Genomic DNA, 16,357 nt, shown 5'->3' on the forward strand with positions numbered 1-16,357 from the left:
ATGGAGGTGGAGGTTTGGGGGACAGGTAGCATATCTTCCCTATCAAAATGATGTTATCATAACCTACAAAATAACATGTGGTCATAAAAATTTTAATATAGTGATCCAGTTGTATTTATTTCAATGAGGTTGAATTCCACCTTTTTCTCTCCTTCCTCCTTTCTAGTGATTTCTTATTTAATATTAACTACTAGGAATATATCCTAATTTCGTCCTATGCCAAAAGAAGGTGGACTTTTGCAATAATTCAAATGTACACATAGTCAGTGACATTATACAGATTTACTAAGTGCTAACTTTTTATACAGTAGTAAAGATTTAAGGGCATGTAGCTGGCTCGGTTGGTAGAGCATGTAACTCTTGATCTCAGGGTCATGAGTTTGAGCCCCATGTGTGGCATGGAGTTTACTTAAAATAAAATATTTTAAAAAATGTAGTAAAGAATTATAGAGTATTTTTTTCTTCTCTTTTAATCTTTCATTCTGTCAGTAGAGAATACAACTAATACTATTTTTTTTTTCAAAAAAAATACTAGTACTGTTTTTATGCAGTCTTTTAAGTATCAGTGCTTTTTACCTTTTGGTTCTATTTAATGAAAATCTTACTGGTTTCAGTAAATCTAGTTATTATACCCACAATAACATTGTCACACTCACCCCCAGTATAGGTCCCTTATCATTCAAATTATTTTTCTTTGTGTCATTATTGGCCTTTAATAAGTAATTTTTAAATGTAGAGAATTTATTGTAGACTTGATTGTGTTTTATTGATACAAATATTAGCAGAGACTATGTTATAATAGTATGTTTTATTTTTTTTAATTTTTAGCACATTATTAAGTTTCACCGTGCATCAAAAGCAAATAAAAAGCCCATGCAGTTGCCAAGATCTATGGTCAAATCATTACTTTACCAGATTCTTGATGGTATCCATTACCTCCATGCAAATTGGGTGCTTCACAGAGATCTGGTAAGTATGTTTCTTTTAAATTGATCAATATGGCTTTTTTGACCTCTTTTTAAAAACACCTTTTCTTCTTGGTACAATTATTATGAACATTGATTATAGAAAATTTTGAAAATACATAAAACCAAAAAAGAAGGAAATAAAAATCACCCATAAGCCTACGCTTAAAAGAGTACCATTATTAACATTTGGTATATGTTCTTTCATTATATTTATGCATAGCTATAAAATGTCTGTGTGGTTTTCAATGCATAATTGGTATAATCTTAATGGAATAGTCACATGTAAAATAAGTACCTTTCAGTCCATTTTGTGCTTCACATTATTGCTCATTTTCAGTAAAAATATTAATAATTAAAGATTGAGTTCTTATTGTTTTTTTCCCTTAAGAGCTAAACGGAAATAATGACCCTGCATCCAGTAAATAGAATGTTGTCAGTATTATCAATAAAGGTTGTTATCAGTATTATGAACAAATCAAATGTTTGGTTTTACCTTTTTTTCAGTACACATGTAACAAACATTTGTTAATGTCAGATTCTATGCCAGTTATCTTTGCATTGTTGTTATTTTAGTTTATGTTGATGAGATTTTTTTTTGTTTATTTGTAAGAAAATATGGGTACTGAATAGTTGTAATAATCATGAGTTTAAAATTGGAAGTTTTGTTCCTAACTCTCCTTGAAAAAATGGTTTCAAGATCATTATTTCTTAGGCTTTCGGAGATTCTAGGGATATGGTAGGGATGAATCTAGGTCAACTCAGTTTTACTAATTGAGGAAAAGTATTTATTATAGAAAGGAATGAATACACAAGAAGATCTAGTTAGTACCTGTGGCTACATTGTCAGGCCTTGTCATCTGACTTGACCGTCTCTTGCTGTGGCATTGAAGATAAATTGGAGCCAAATGCCAGTGACCACAAAGATGGGTTTACCATTTCAACAGATGCATTTCACTTCATAATTTTGAACTGTAAAGTTCTCACAGACTTCCACCTATCCACTTTACTATTAACCATGAATCAGCACATTTTTCTGTGGTTACATGAGGTTGTTCTAGATCAAACCCTCTCCTTCATTAATTTTTTATGTAATTAACATAAGCTATGTGAGTTATTTTTGAGGTCATGATCATGTTTGAATCATTGATCAAAATCTTTTATTGAAGACTGACTAATTTCAACTCTTCTCTTTTTTTTCACAACACTGTGTATTTTATTCTCAATAGCATAGATTCACACATTTTATTTCTGATGTTGTCGCCTGAGTGTCCACTGGGACTAAAACTCAGGATGACTAGGACCTGGTTTTCTCTTTGTTGGCTTGCTGCTGCTTTAATGTCTATATTAGTTACGGCATCACCCTTTTCTCAGCCTAGAAAGTTCTTTTACCCCTTGCAAACCCTTGCACTGTACATCTAGGCCTTGCCTGGTCTTGTCAGTTTCATCTCTAAACTCTCTCTTCCATCTGTCTATTTCCATCTCTAGTGCCTCATAGGAATGAGTTCAGGCCTTTATTATCTCTTTCTTGCGGTATGGTACTAGCCTCTTAACTTGTCTCCTTGCAAACAATCTCTTTCCCTTTCATCCACTGTAGACCTTCTGGATAATTACACAGCTCCTGATCAAGAACTTTGAAATAGTTCCTCATTGCTTACAGACTAAAGCTCTAGTTCCTTATTGGGCTTTCAAGGTCATAACAGATATAGCTCCAACTGTCTTTAGAATTTTTCTTTATCCCAATCCTGTAATCTTTCACTTGCACTATACCATTAAACTATTGATTGTCCCCTGTGTCATCCTGAGATTTCCTGCCTCAATGACCTTTATTTATTACCCCATCTGTACATATTCAAATACTACCTGTCTGTGAGGACTTGCACAAAAGTTAAAACTTATCCTCGTATCCGTTCCTACTTGGAAATAATATCTCCTTCTCTTTTTTTTTTTTTTTAATGTTTATTTATTTTTGAGAGCGAGAGAGACAGAGTGTGAATTGGGCAAGGGCAGAGAGAGAGAGGGAGGCACAGAATCCAAAGCAGCCTCCAAGCTCTGGACACAGGACCCGACGTGGGGCTTGAACTCACAAACTGTGAGATCATGACCTAAGGCGAAGTCGGACGCTTAACCGACTGAGCCACCCAGGCGCCCCAATAATCTCTCCTTGTTGGTTGCCGTTGTACTTCTTTACTTCTCTTATGGCACTTATCTGTTAGTATTATAGTGGCTGTCTTAGATCATCTTCTAGACCATACACTTCTTGAGAGAGCAGGGTCTATGAATCCTTTTGGCACACTAGCAGTACTCGAGTACACAACAGGTACTGAGTAAATATTTCCTCAGTGAATTAATATGAGTAAGAATAGATTCTTACAGTATGCTTCTGGATCCAGTAACATATTTATACTTCAACACACTGTCCTCAATAAACATTTGTTATTACCTTGTGTGTTTAAAGCAAGGATATATGGGGACAGTACACATATGATTGCATTAAAGACCTTCTCCGGAGTTTACTCTCAGAGAAGAAACGCGACATATGCATAAAGTTATGCTGTAAGATAGATGAGAAAGATGGTGATCATGGCTACGTGATAGGCACAGATTAAATGCTACTCAAGCTTAGAAGAGGTTATGAGGAGGGGATGAGGGAAAGTTTCAAGAGAGCTGCCACTTGAGCTAGATGTTGAAGTAGGAATCTACCCTGTGAGAGCCTACTCAGTTCTTTTCGCTGATCATGAGTACTGATAGCTGGACCACATTGTCATGGTTTGCCAAAGTATTTTCAGGAGTAGAAGATTTAAACTGTATGTTTACTTGAGATAGATTCTCTAGTAAGTATAGAAATACAAAGCATATCACATATGAATGTGGTGTTGAAAGCATGATGGGGACATGCAAAAAATTATTTTTTGTGCAATAGAGTTGCAGTTTCAGTCGGTGAGTGGTTTTTCTTAATGCTTCATTTCCCATTGACATAAGAAATTGGGCTTTACACTATTTGTTAGTCACAATTATTTCAGAGTATATACCGTCTCTGCAAGATCCAGAGTTAAAGGTGTTAGAGTAAATGTAAATTTGCAATGTAATAATATAACCCCCCAACTTTAAAAACTAGATAAAAAAATCAGTGTTTTGGACTTTACAAAAGAAGCATTATATCATCAAAGAAGATTGGGGTTTTTCATTGTGATTGATTATATATCTGTAATAGTAGTTAGCTATATCATATGGATCCTAAAATTTACCAGAAGTAGAGAATTTAAACAAAGTCACTAAAAATATTACTTACATTGAGGAATTGCTTTAAAAAGAAAGGAGAAGAGGAGCTAAATATATTTATCTTGGCTGAGACAATGAAGTAGAGACATAAGTCTATAAATATTTGGAACTTGTAAACACCAAGGGAAAAAAGATGTATTTTAATTTTATAGCAGGATATAGCTAAGAGTAAGAAGATGAAATATAGGATGACTCACTTTTATGAGATTACTGTTCGGGTAGGTTGGAAGGATGCCAAGATAAATAGTTGATCCTGTTTTCAAAATTATGAGCTCCTGGGGAGTAAGGATCATATCTTACTAATTTTTGTATTCCTAATGTTGGCATATTGTTTGTGCTCATAAGTTACTTGAATTTCAGCAAAGCATCTGGCAATTGCACGTTATTCTTTAGCAAAGAGAAATAGTGGCTAAATGGTAGTATTGTTAAGTAGATTTACAGCCTCTTGGTTACGAGTTTTGCTACTGGATCAGTGGCATAAACTGAACTGTGCGTTAAACCATTTCTTCATCACTTTATCATATCGCAGTACCTAAAACATGATAAATGCTAGGTCTTTATCAAATGAAAGATCTGAGTAAATGCTCTAGGGCCCTGACCTGCTTTGACTTTTAAAAAATATTTGTGGTGGTTCCAAACCAAAACTCTAACTTTAGTTTTGAATGGTAATTATTGTTCATAATAGTGGGTGAATTTGTACTCTTTTGAAGTCTATGAGCACGGATAACTATATCTTTTGCAAACATAGTGCATGGAAATTTAGTTGAGGGAGAAAATAATTTTGTAGCCAGTAATCTTTTGGGTTTTGTTATTAGTTACCATCTACTGCACTTTTGGATTGTCAAAAAATCACTTCTGACACAGACCTAAAGACTTATTTATTCTATTAGAGGTCAGTAGTAGTAGTAGTAGTAATAATAATAAACTTGCCAATTCTTAGAGTCAAATGTAATTCAGCTGGTTAAAGGAAATGATGTAGTAGATATTCTAGCTATAGAGAAATGTGTAATATATGACCCTGGATACTTTGTCATACTAACTAATGAAGAGCTATTTTAGTTTTGTTTTATTTTTTTCCTCATGATACCTGCTCGTTCAGGCAGAATACTTGATTTTTTTTTAAATTATTTTAATGCTTATTTTTCAGAGAGAGCGAGCGCGTGCGCAAGTGAGCACGTGTGGGGGAGGGGCAGAGAGAGAGAGAGGGAGACACAGGATCCGAAGCAGGCTCCAGGCTCTGAGCTATCAGCACAGAGCCCTACGGGGCGGGGAGCTCGAACTCGTGACCGCAAGATCATGATCTGAGCTGAAGTCGGACACTTAACCGACTGGGCCACCCAGACACCCCCAGAATACTTGATTTTTAACAGCATTCTGGGTTGTCTATGACATGTTGGCTATGTATGTTGTAAGTCTGTATTAGTTACCTATTGTCGTTTGACAATTTGCCCCAAAACTCAGTGGCTTTCAAGATGTTTAAATATTTATCATCTCACAGGTTCTATGGGTCAGGAATCTAGGCGTGGCTTATCTGGATCCTGTTTTACAGTCTCCTTAAAAGACTGCAGTCACCTGGAGTCTTGACTGTGAAGCATCTGCTTCCTTATTCAGTCACGTGGTTGTTAGAAGGCTTCATTTTCTCCTGAGCTGATCGGTGGAAGGTGAAAGCTTTCCTTGGTTCTTTGCCACCTCAGCTTCTCCACAGACCATCTTACAACATGGCAGTTTTCTTCACCAGAGTGAGCAAACAAGAAGGTGGAGAGTGTGTGTTAGCAAGATGGAAGTCGCAGTCTTCTGTTAGTGAATCATGGAAGTGACATCCCATCACCAGAGGTCACTTTTCCAGCCCACACTCACAGGAAGTAATTACACAAGGGTGTGTTTACTGGGGGCGGGGGATATTGGAAACCATGTCCGAAGCTGCCTACCACCAAGTTTAAGAGACTTTAAAATGGATCCTATTATTGTCCTATTTAGTAGAAATATAAAAGAAAAATACAAGTCCCTCCTTTCCATATTAAAAAGTTGCTTGAGTGGCAAGAGGATAGTTCTGGTTCTAAAGAGCTAAAAAAAATATTATAATGTACCAATTATCCCTTCCCTTTTGCAAACATTCTTTAGTGATTTATTTCCAGAATTTGGCATATGTTCCTTGCATTTCCTCTCCTCTCCTGTGCCCTCCATTCCTTCTGCACCCACTATTGAACTACAAGTTTAATCTTCTTAAATCTAGAGGGTGTGTTCAACTGAGATCCAGGATTTTTCACTTTGAACCTATCTAGAGATCCATCTTTGTTAAACTGTCTGAGGCCTACGCTTATCACTGCTACTTTCTATTCTCTTTTTCTCGCATTTGTGTCAAACAGGGAAAAATGCAAAGAAAAATTTAAGTTTCCCACGGTCACTAGTGCTGCCGAGTTGTAACAGGTAGCTGACGAGAAATGTTATAGTTCTTCAGCTAAGAGAGAGCATTCGAAGACTCTTTAGGAATGTCATGTATGAAAGTCCAATATACAAAACTCACAGATGGCCTCTTTTCTACTCAGCTGGGGAAGAAGTACTGTACTGTTAAACTTTGTAAAAGTTTGATTAAAATAAGTGCTTGGTGGTTGGAGAATGGTCTAGAAATATCTGTGTGCAGCTCTTCATACCTTGTCCGACAGGGAGATACATTAAGTCTTTAATTTTGTGTATACTAAAGAGGGCCTGACAAGGTGAATGTGCCACACTGCAAAGACACCCTTAAAATCTGACTGGAGCCATCATGCTGGCAGTTTGAAGAATTTTAGTACTGTTTTAGAGTTTAGCCTCGCTTAGTTCTTACGAAATGGGAGCTTGGAGATCTTAAACTTAAAAAACATATATACATTTCTAGGAAAGCTAATCTTGATCCGTAAGCCTCAGTTTACTCATTTATAAAATTGAAATAATGATAGGGACTTTGTACAGTTGTTCATCTCCTAGTCTTAGCTCCAGAGTTCCTGAATTCCTCCTAATTTCCATTCTGTAGAAGCTTCTGTACATTATTCTGGATCCCACCAGCAATCCAGAGATGCCCATTCTTTCAACTGCCTTTCCCAGGATTCCTTTATTTTTTTAATTTTATTTTGAAAAAATTTTCAAATGTTTATTTTTGAGAGAGAGAGAGAAACAGAGTCGGGGAGGGGCAGAGAGAGAAGGAGACACAGAAGCTGAAGCAGGCTCCATGCTATTAGCACAGAGCCTGATGCCGGGCTCAGACTTACGAACTGTGAGATCATGACCTGAGTGGAGGTCGGATGCTCAACTGACTGAGCCACCCAGGTGTCCCGCTCTCCTCCCCCGCCCCGCCACCACAGTTCCTTTAGCCTACAACTCTAGCCCTTTCTACTTTACAAAGTAGAGCCCTGTTTATTATTTTTTATTTGATTTATTAAATTAACATTCTAATTAAAGAATTATGGCAGAAAGTGGCATTTATTTTAATATGACTTAATCATTATAATTTCTTTTAGAATTCAGAGCTAACAACGAAAAAGGAAAATATGGCTTGGTTATTTTCTAACTTGCAATTTCAGGTGACTTTGGACAATTACAGATCTTGTCATGCTGAAGAATTACACTGGGGTTGCTGCTGGTGACCTTTGGTTCCTTACTAGTTCCTTAGAGCTGGGCCCTTGAGAGTCTCTGGCCCAGCAGTTCATGTCTCCAGCCTGAAGGCCTTTGATGGTAGTGATGTCATCCCTGTGCAGGGACTCCTGTTCTGCCAGTACACAGGGCCTTGTGACGATCAGGTGAGATAGTGTTTCTCAAGGTGCTCTAGATACTGTGACATATACCTGTGTCACAGGTGGGCTGTGATTTTTTTGGCATGACAGGTTTTCCGCCATCCACACCCACAGCCCAGTCATGGGAGTGTTCTGCAGAATACACGTCTGTCCATTTGAGTTGAAGTGTAATGTCCCATCTGTTCCGTAGACAGGTGATACACACTAAGAATTACACTTCTAAGAGGGCCAACTTCAAAGGGGATGAGTCTTCTTAAGGTTCAGCTCAGGGACAGGGCTCTTTTGATGATCCCTGTCAGACAAACACAGTACCATAGCCTGTACTGACAAACCCACATATCTAGAAGGTGGTTTGCCAAACTAACTTCAAAGTCGCTAAGAGGTGATAGTCCAGATACATTCCACAGTGGCAGGAATAGCAGGAGCTGGTTAAGAATCAAGGGCTACAGACAGGACCCCCAGCACTTTGAGGCCTGTGTTTAAAACTGAAGAACCATTTCAGGCATACTATTTTATTAAATTACTATTATTGAGGTAGAATTTGCATATAACAAGATGTACCCATTTTAGTTACAAATTGATCAATTTGGACAAATGTATATACCAGGGTGATCACTACCACAGGCATCCTGTGTGACTGGCACCGTAGGATGATTCAGGATCTCTTATTGAAAGTGATGGTGTCTTCATCAAGAAGGGATCTTATATGCATGAACTGATTATTTCTTTGGGAGATTGCATATGGTGATTATTTTGAGTGGTAAGATTCTCGACTAAGCATTCATCTAAGTAGAAGCCTTCTGGAGGTGAGGGCCATAAATCAATTAAGTGTTGTGCATTTTCCAGGTCCACTTTTGTTCTCATAACCCTGGCCTGCAGTGCATTTCTTAGAGACTTGAGTTCTAATCCTGGGTCTGCCACTGTCCAGGGACAGTGAGCTTGGTTAAGGTTGTAGGTCTTTCCCCTTGGTGTCTTCATGAGTGACGCAAGAAGGCTCAGTTTCATAATTTCTACCTCTGACATCCTTTTTTTTTGGACAAAAGTTCTCACTGATTTATTACTGAACCAACCTACTGGTGCAAAAGCATAGTAACAGAGAACGATCATTTTCCTGGATGAAACATGTCTATTGTTCAGATAGGCGTGATGTTTACAGAGTGAGAGGATGTGAGCACGTGACCTTCATGCAGCAGAAACACAGGTGCAATCCCATATAGACCCAGGTTGGTTCTTCTCTCATGTCTCCTTTTGGAGCTGCACCTGATTTTCTCATCAGTTTTCACCTGCAGGCACTGGGGAATGGGACAATTCTGCTTTTGATTCTGAAAGTCTTGTGAGAAGACTTGGCCAGGAAAAGTCATCTGCACCCATAACCGTGGTAGAGAAAAGGAGAAAGGAGCTCTACCTCTGACATTCTTAATTTGTCATGATAATAAGACTGAATTATTTGATTTGAATATGAATGTCACAAATGTAAATCGAAAACTACTTTCTACTAGCATTGCTTCTCTGAGGACGGATTGTACTCATTAATGAGTAAGATAGAATCTGAATGTCTGTGCAGCACTCGTGCTGGCATTGCCATCAGTGTGGGATTATCTTGATTATACTCTTAGTGACCTTGCAGTTAGTTAGGTAAATAGCCTTCTAGATACCTGTGTTTGTCTTGCATTAAGCTTTTTATAATGGCTGCTTTTTATTGGTTCTTGTTCGAGAAAAGAAAACCTTATCTCTGCTGTTCAGGCCTATAACCACTCCTAAAAGGCTGGAACAAAGAAGTGTATTGTTAACTGTTGTTTGGTGCTGGGGTGGCAGGCATTGTTTATTATGAACACCCAGGTTTGATTAACATAGATTATTCAGATTGACCTACTACAGAACCCCCTAGACCATTTTAAGGTAACATGAAATGAATCACAGCATTTAATATTATAGTCTACTCCTGAATTACAGATAGCTTGCACCTAGTTGTAGATACGTAATTTTGAACTGAGAAAGGCATTTTTGCTTAGAAACAGTTACGTTCTCTGAATACAAAGGCCTGTTCAACCCACAATATAGCTATAAAGTGTGACACTTATAGAACTCTGAAACCTAGTTGTCATTTTAACTACATTATTATTTATAACAGGATTTCTGTGAAGGAAGTGCTGGTTTACAGAGTTAAGAATATTTGCTGTACAAACATTTTGACCTCCTAATATGTACCGGGCGCCATGTTGGGCACTGGGTATACACGGATAAATAAAATACAATCCCTTCCCTCAGTGAATGCATGGTGGAGAAGATACACAAACGGATCAGCATAAAACAGAAAGGTTTTGAAAAGACATTATGAGGTGCAGTCAGGGATTGGCTGTGCATAAAGTACTGAGAGCACAGGAGGAGAGCACCTGACCAGTTGGGATGGGGGCCGTCTTTGAGGACTCACGCTGAGCTGAATCTAAAGGATGAGTAGATATTTAGAAGATGAAGGGGGCATTCCAGGCAGAGGAGACAGCTTAAATAAGGGCATGGGATAAGAAACTGCAAGCACGTTGGTATCACCGAAGCAAAGCAAGAAATGGTGAAAGAAGCAGAAGAGAAAAGTAGGGACCCAATCACGGTTAATCTTCACCGGCATGTTTTGAAGCATGGACTTTTCTTGTGGTCAGTTGTAGCTGAGCCGGTCAGGTTTCTGCTTAGGATAGACCACTCACACCGGGGTACGGAGAGTGGGTCGGAGGGTGGGTCGGAGGGTGCAGGGATGGCAGCTTTATCAGGCTATTGTAATCAGCGGGTTGAGAAATGATGAAGGCCTGGCTGAGGTAATCAAGTTAGGAGGGGAAATAGTCGACAAATATTTAGGAAGTAAGATAATCAGATCTGAGGATTAGATAGATTTGAGGGATAAAGGACAGGGTGTTCCGACTTCTGCTTTTGTTGATTGAGAAGAGAATACCAGAAAAACAGGAAAAATTCAGCTTGAACACGTGAAGTTTGAGAGGATTGTGGAGAAGGCCAGCGTACCGTTTGACGTAACCCTAAGCCATATAGAAGTTTGGAGATGTATGGTTATGGATTCCAGAGTCATTAGCATATGGGTGGTTGCTGAAACTCCAGAATAAACCAAAGTCAGATTTTTTAAAAACCTGTTCTATCCACAAGCAGAATGTTCCTATGAAATCTTTTGGAAGCTGAAATGGAGGAAAGTGAAGTACTAACCACTGATTTACATGGAAAATTTTTTGAGCATTCCCAGACCCCCAAAATAACCTCTCTTAGGCTTTTCTGATGCCTTAGGACACATCTCGCTAACAGATGCACAAAATAAATCCAGAGAAAGAACAGATGTTCCTAGTTGAAAGCTATGGCAGGCTGATGCTGAGTGTGGTCTTGGGGAAGGAGCCTGGTGGGGGCCGTCTCCCCGCTCGGGGCGTGCTGGCTCTGTGAGGGCTGCTGCAAAGCAAATGCTAAATGCTGTTTTCACTTTTCACCTTTTTTCCTAAAAGCAAAAATCCTCTTCATGTATCTTTCAGTTAGAAAGAAATAGGTATTAATGCAGAATTTTTGTAAAAGTAAAGTGGTATAACTGAACTTTTGAAAAGCAGGGGATACCGTATTCAGAAGTGAGCTTGGCATATTTTGGGGAAGGTACTGACTCTAGTTTCTTGCAACTTCATTCATGCATTCATTTGTATTTTTATTTTTTCCTTAAGATTTTATTTTTTAGGTAATCTCCACACCCAATGTGGAGCTCAAACTCGCAGCCCCACGGTCAAGAGTCACATGCTCCACCCACTGAGCCAGCCATGCACCCCACAGTTTCTTTTAAAATTGAAAACTTTCCAAAAAAAAATTGAAAACTTTCAGGGCACCTGGGTGTCTCAGTTGGTTAAGCGCTGACTTCGGCTCAGGTCACCATCTCGCAGTTCATGGGTTTGAGCCCCGTGTTGGGCTCTGTGCTGACAGCTCAGAGCCTGAAGCCTGATTTGGATTCTGTGTCTCCCTCTCTCTCTGCCCCTCCCCTGCTCACGCTCTGTCTCTGTCTCTCAAAACTAAATAAATGTTAAAAAAATTTTTTTTTTTTAATTGAAAACTTGCCTACCAAAAGACCATGAGTACTAACCACTGACAATTTTTATTCACTCATCCAATAAATGTTTATTAAATGTTAAGTCCCTGGATTTCAGCAGATACAAAAAGCAGTGACAGAAATATCCTCCCTGCCCTTTGGGAGGTTCCAGTCATAATGATCAGATTCTTCATATTTGTAAACCCTCTGCTATCAATGAGGTTACTTTAAGGGGTAAACAGTGATGATAAACTGATTCTGTTAGCAAATGACTGTTGTGTTTGCTAAATGATAAAAAAACAACAACATATTTATCTCCCCCTTAGTTCGCTGCTTGATTTGTTACGACACAGAATCTTTTTTGTTCAAGGTGAACAATGGAGAACAGAATAAAGAAAGGCACAGACACTGATGGTTTTGTCCTGGAATGTACCTTTGTACCAGATGTGAGGAGAGTTGTGTGCTACTACATTTAAATAAAAGAATAGTTGTAGCCATCAATACTAGGTTAGCCCTATTCATTGTTTAAAAACTAGTCTGATTGATGTTCTGATTGGTTTTGTCCCTATTACTCAGGGTTGTAGACAGTTGTGTTTGTCTTTTCCTCTCTTTATTGGTGCTGATAAGAGTCATCTTGTGGCTTCATATTTTTGTCCCAAATGTCCTGGGGTGGGGAGCACAAAGCAAATGTAGTAGGGTACTTGTGTATCTTTAGGCCATTCTATTTATGAGGTGCCAATTAACTAAAATTAAATTTAACCCTGTGGAAAAAAAGTGATTCTATAGGAGGAAAAAGCAAATCTGAAGTACATGTAAAGCGTCATGAATGTAAATTCAAGAATTAATAACTAAATCCTGCTAAAATGCAGGTATTTCAAGAATAGTTTTTAAGTAATCATATTGCTTATCACATGATTTCCCTGACTTTGGCCTTTAAAATGCAATTTAACTAAAATGAACCCTGCGGCCTTGATGTGTCTATCTGATTTTATTGCTGATAACTTAAATGCGAAGCATCCAACTCCTGCCATTTCTGCGGTTTCTATGGTAACTAAAGTGTGCAAACCCAGCAGTATCACTTTCTTTCACAGCTGGCGTTTTGTGTTCGCAGTAAGAGGAGTTTTAGTAAAGCATAGTCTGTGTTAATTGGGATGTAAGTAGGTCAGAACGACTTTGGTATCCTCTCCTCGTTCTTTTTGGTGTGTGTGGGTGTAGGTGCATGTGCGTGAGCTGCAGTTCCCTTTATATTTTTTTAAAGGGTATACACTCACTTAGGTCAATCACTATTAAAGTTAATCTTTTGAAAATTAAGCATAATATCTGGAAAAATGACTTGATTTGGAATCTTGAAGATTAGGTGGAGTTCTGAGACTTGCCCCAGCCCTGTGGGCCCTGGAGAATTCCTGTTATGAAAAAGGAAATGATTGATATGAAAATGCTTTGAATATTTAAATCCTTTTTATTGGTGGTCATGACATTTATTTTGTTGTTATCATTGTTCTTTTGAACCATCAAATATCTTATGACCTGAACGTGTATTTACTTATTCTTAACATTTATTTACTTGTTACATGTAATCCCAGTTAAGGGGTGTGTATATTTTTTAAATGTTTATTTATTTTGAGAGTGGGGGAAGGGCAGAGAGAGAAAGAGACAGAATCTCAAGCAGGCTCCACACTCAGCCCGGAGCCTGATGTGGGGCTCAGTCCCACGACCCTGAGATTGTGACCAGAACCCAAATCAAGAGTCGGATGCTTCACTGACTGAGCCACCCAGGTGCCCCAAGGTGTGCATTTAAAAATAACATCCTGTGCAATTCTAGATCGTCACCTGACTACAGGAGCCCTTCTCTGTGGATACTGCCCAAACTCTGCATTCCTTTCTCAGACTGTATGAAAGAGCTTATAGCCACTGCTCCCCACTGTACATGGGGACCCCACAGTTAGAGATTCCATAGGCTTCAAGTATCCTCTATAAAAGGTATTTTTGGGCACCTAGGCGGCTAAGTCGGTTAAGTGCCCTTACTCTTGGTTTCGGCTCAGGTCATGATCTCAGGGTCGTGGGCTCAAGCTCCAAGTGTGGCTGAGGGTGGAGTCTGCTTGAGATTCTCTCTCTCTCTCTCTCTCTCTCTCTCTCTCTCTCTGTCTCCGCCCCTCCTGTGCGTGCTTTCTCTCTTTCTCTCTCAAAATAAATAAATAAACTTAAAAAAAAAAAGATATTTCTACAAACTTCAGTACCAGTTAGAATCCCTGTTTCTCTCTCTCTGTATCCTCATTCCACTGTGGAAGGGGTCGTTGAAAGCTATTCTCTGTTTCTACACAGCATGACTGCAGGAACTTCTAATGAGAGTTAGCTAACAGTGATCTAAGACCAGCTTCCTGCTCTTCTGCCATTCAAATGCTCATCATCTATTTTCATTTCTTACGTGAATCAACTTTGCTCCCGTATCACATACTGTGTGTTTTTATCTTACAGCTTTATTTTGGAAGGATTTAAGCTCAAAATGTAAGATTACAAATAATGTAGCAGAAGATATATAAGATGGTTGATTTGATAATTCTAAGATTTTTTTAAACGTTAATTTAAGTGATCCCTATATCCAATGTGGGGTTCAAACTCATGACCCCAAGATCAAGAGTCGCATGCCCTTCTGATTGAGCCAGCCAGGTACCCCAAGAATTGTTATATCCCAGAGAGTCTGTTCTCCCTGAGGCCTTCCAAAGTATACTCTAATTCTGCCTTTACCTTCTTCCCACTTATTTGGGTGTCTTTCCCTGTGTCTGTCTTCTGTAAATGCCAGGAAGTTGCCTTTTTTTTATCTTTCATTCTATTGCACCTGAAGACCACCTCTTCCTTTTTAAGCTCTCTTAGCTTCTAGAACCCTATGCTGTTTTCTCACCTTGGTTCCTCCTTCATAGGTTTTTCCCTGGGCTCTTTTTCCTCTAAACACCCTTTATTCCTCTCAGCATTATTCATTTTTATTAAAAAATGCCATTTCTTTAATTAGAAACAATACCAAAAAATATAAAATCAAACATTATAAAAATATATAATGTAGAAAATGATAATCTCTCCATATTCTGTTCTCAGAGATTTAGCAAAATGCCAAAATCCACATTGTACAACCTGTAAAAATTATGGGTAAGATAAAGTAATATAAAATGATGCCAATTCTAGTCATGTAAAACCATCATTCTGTATGATTGACACCGCCTCCCATCTTCACCTTACCTCTCCACTGCTTCTCCTACACTAACTCTCCTGTCATGTTGACTCCAGCTGCATTGACTTCTTTGCTTTTTCTCCAGTTAGCCAGCCTGCTAGCTCACCAAGGTTTCTTCTCACTGCTATACGCCATGGCCTTGCCCTTGTGCAGATCTTCTGGGGGCCCTCGCCTACTCTCAGAGTGCAGGCCAGACAGTGCTCAAGAACTTCTCCAAGTCTGGTACACAAGTGACTTGTGCCCAAAGCAGAAGCATTGGGAACAGCAGGCCGGACTTCTGTTTGGTTTCCTTGTCTCTAGAATCATCAGTGCCTTATCATTCTGTCCTTCCTGATGCCCATTGTTCTCCCTCACAAGTCTCCAGTTCTCCAGGCAAGCGCCTGTCTCCGGCCTTTCCAGCTTCTCTTTCTCTTTGCCTACACTGCCCTTCCCTTATATTCCAGCAGCTTATTACGCTACTTTCTTCAGGTCTTATCCCAAGTGTTACCTTCTCAAGGAGACATTCTCTGAGCAATTTAAATAGCGCTTATTACTGTTGAAAATGACACCCTCCCAGCAGTGCATATCCTCATTCTTTGCTTTATTTTTTGTCTTTACAAAGACTATGTGGAACATTTACATACCTTACAAGGTGTAACAGTGGAGAGCCTGTCACTTACCCCAGTAACTGGAACATCACCCATAGCTTGCTTCTATTTATGCCTTTCCCCCCATCCCATCTTCCTGCCTTGTCAAGAATAACAAATATCCTAAGTTTTGAATCCATTATTTACTCCTTTTTGTTTGTTTGTTTATTTTGAGAGAGAGCACGAGTGGCAGAGAGGAAGAGAGAGAGAGAGAGAGAGAGAGAGAGAGAGAGAGAGAGAATATCCCAATTTCTACTGTCCGCACAGAGCCCAAGGAGGAACTCGATCTCACAAACCATGAGATCGTGACTTGAGCCGAAATCAAGAGGCAGATGCTTAACTGACTGAGCCACCCAAGCATCCCTACATTATGCACTCCTTTTTAAAAATAGGTTTATCACATTTGTATGTGTGCCTAAATAGTATATTCTTAGCTTTGC

The 16,357-nt window shown here is 38.9% G+C and overlaps 1 protein-coding gene across 9 annotated transcripts in view; it reads left to right on the plus strand.

Annotated features, from left to right (window-relative positions):
* CDK19 (cyclin dependent kinase 19) overlaps positions 1 to 16,357 on the plus strand; it is a 191,823-nt gene that overhangs the window by 133,437 nt on the left and 42,029 nt on the right. For all 9 annotated transcript variants that reach the window (XM_019443090.2, XM_019443091.2, XM_019443092.2 and 6 more), the window contains one exon: positions 829 to 969. In XM_019443090.2, the coding sequence (XP_019298635.1) occupies positions 829 to 969 (141 nt within the window). The remainder of the gene's footprint in view (positions 1 to 828; positions 970 to 16,357) is intronic.

This window comes from Panthera pardus, unplaced genomic scaffold (genome assembly GCF_024362965.1).
Source record: "Panthera pardus isolate Hobbes unplaced genomic scaffold, ASM2436296v1 HiC_scaffold_17, whole genome shotgun sequence".
Classification (NCBI taxonomy): domain Eukaryota; kingdom Metazoa; phylum Chordata; class Mammalia; order Carnivora; family Felidae; genus Panthera; species Panthera pardus.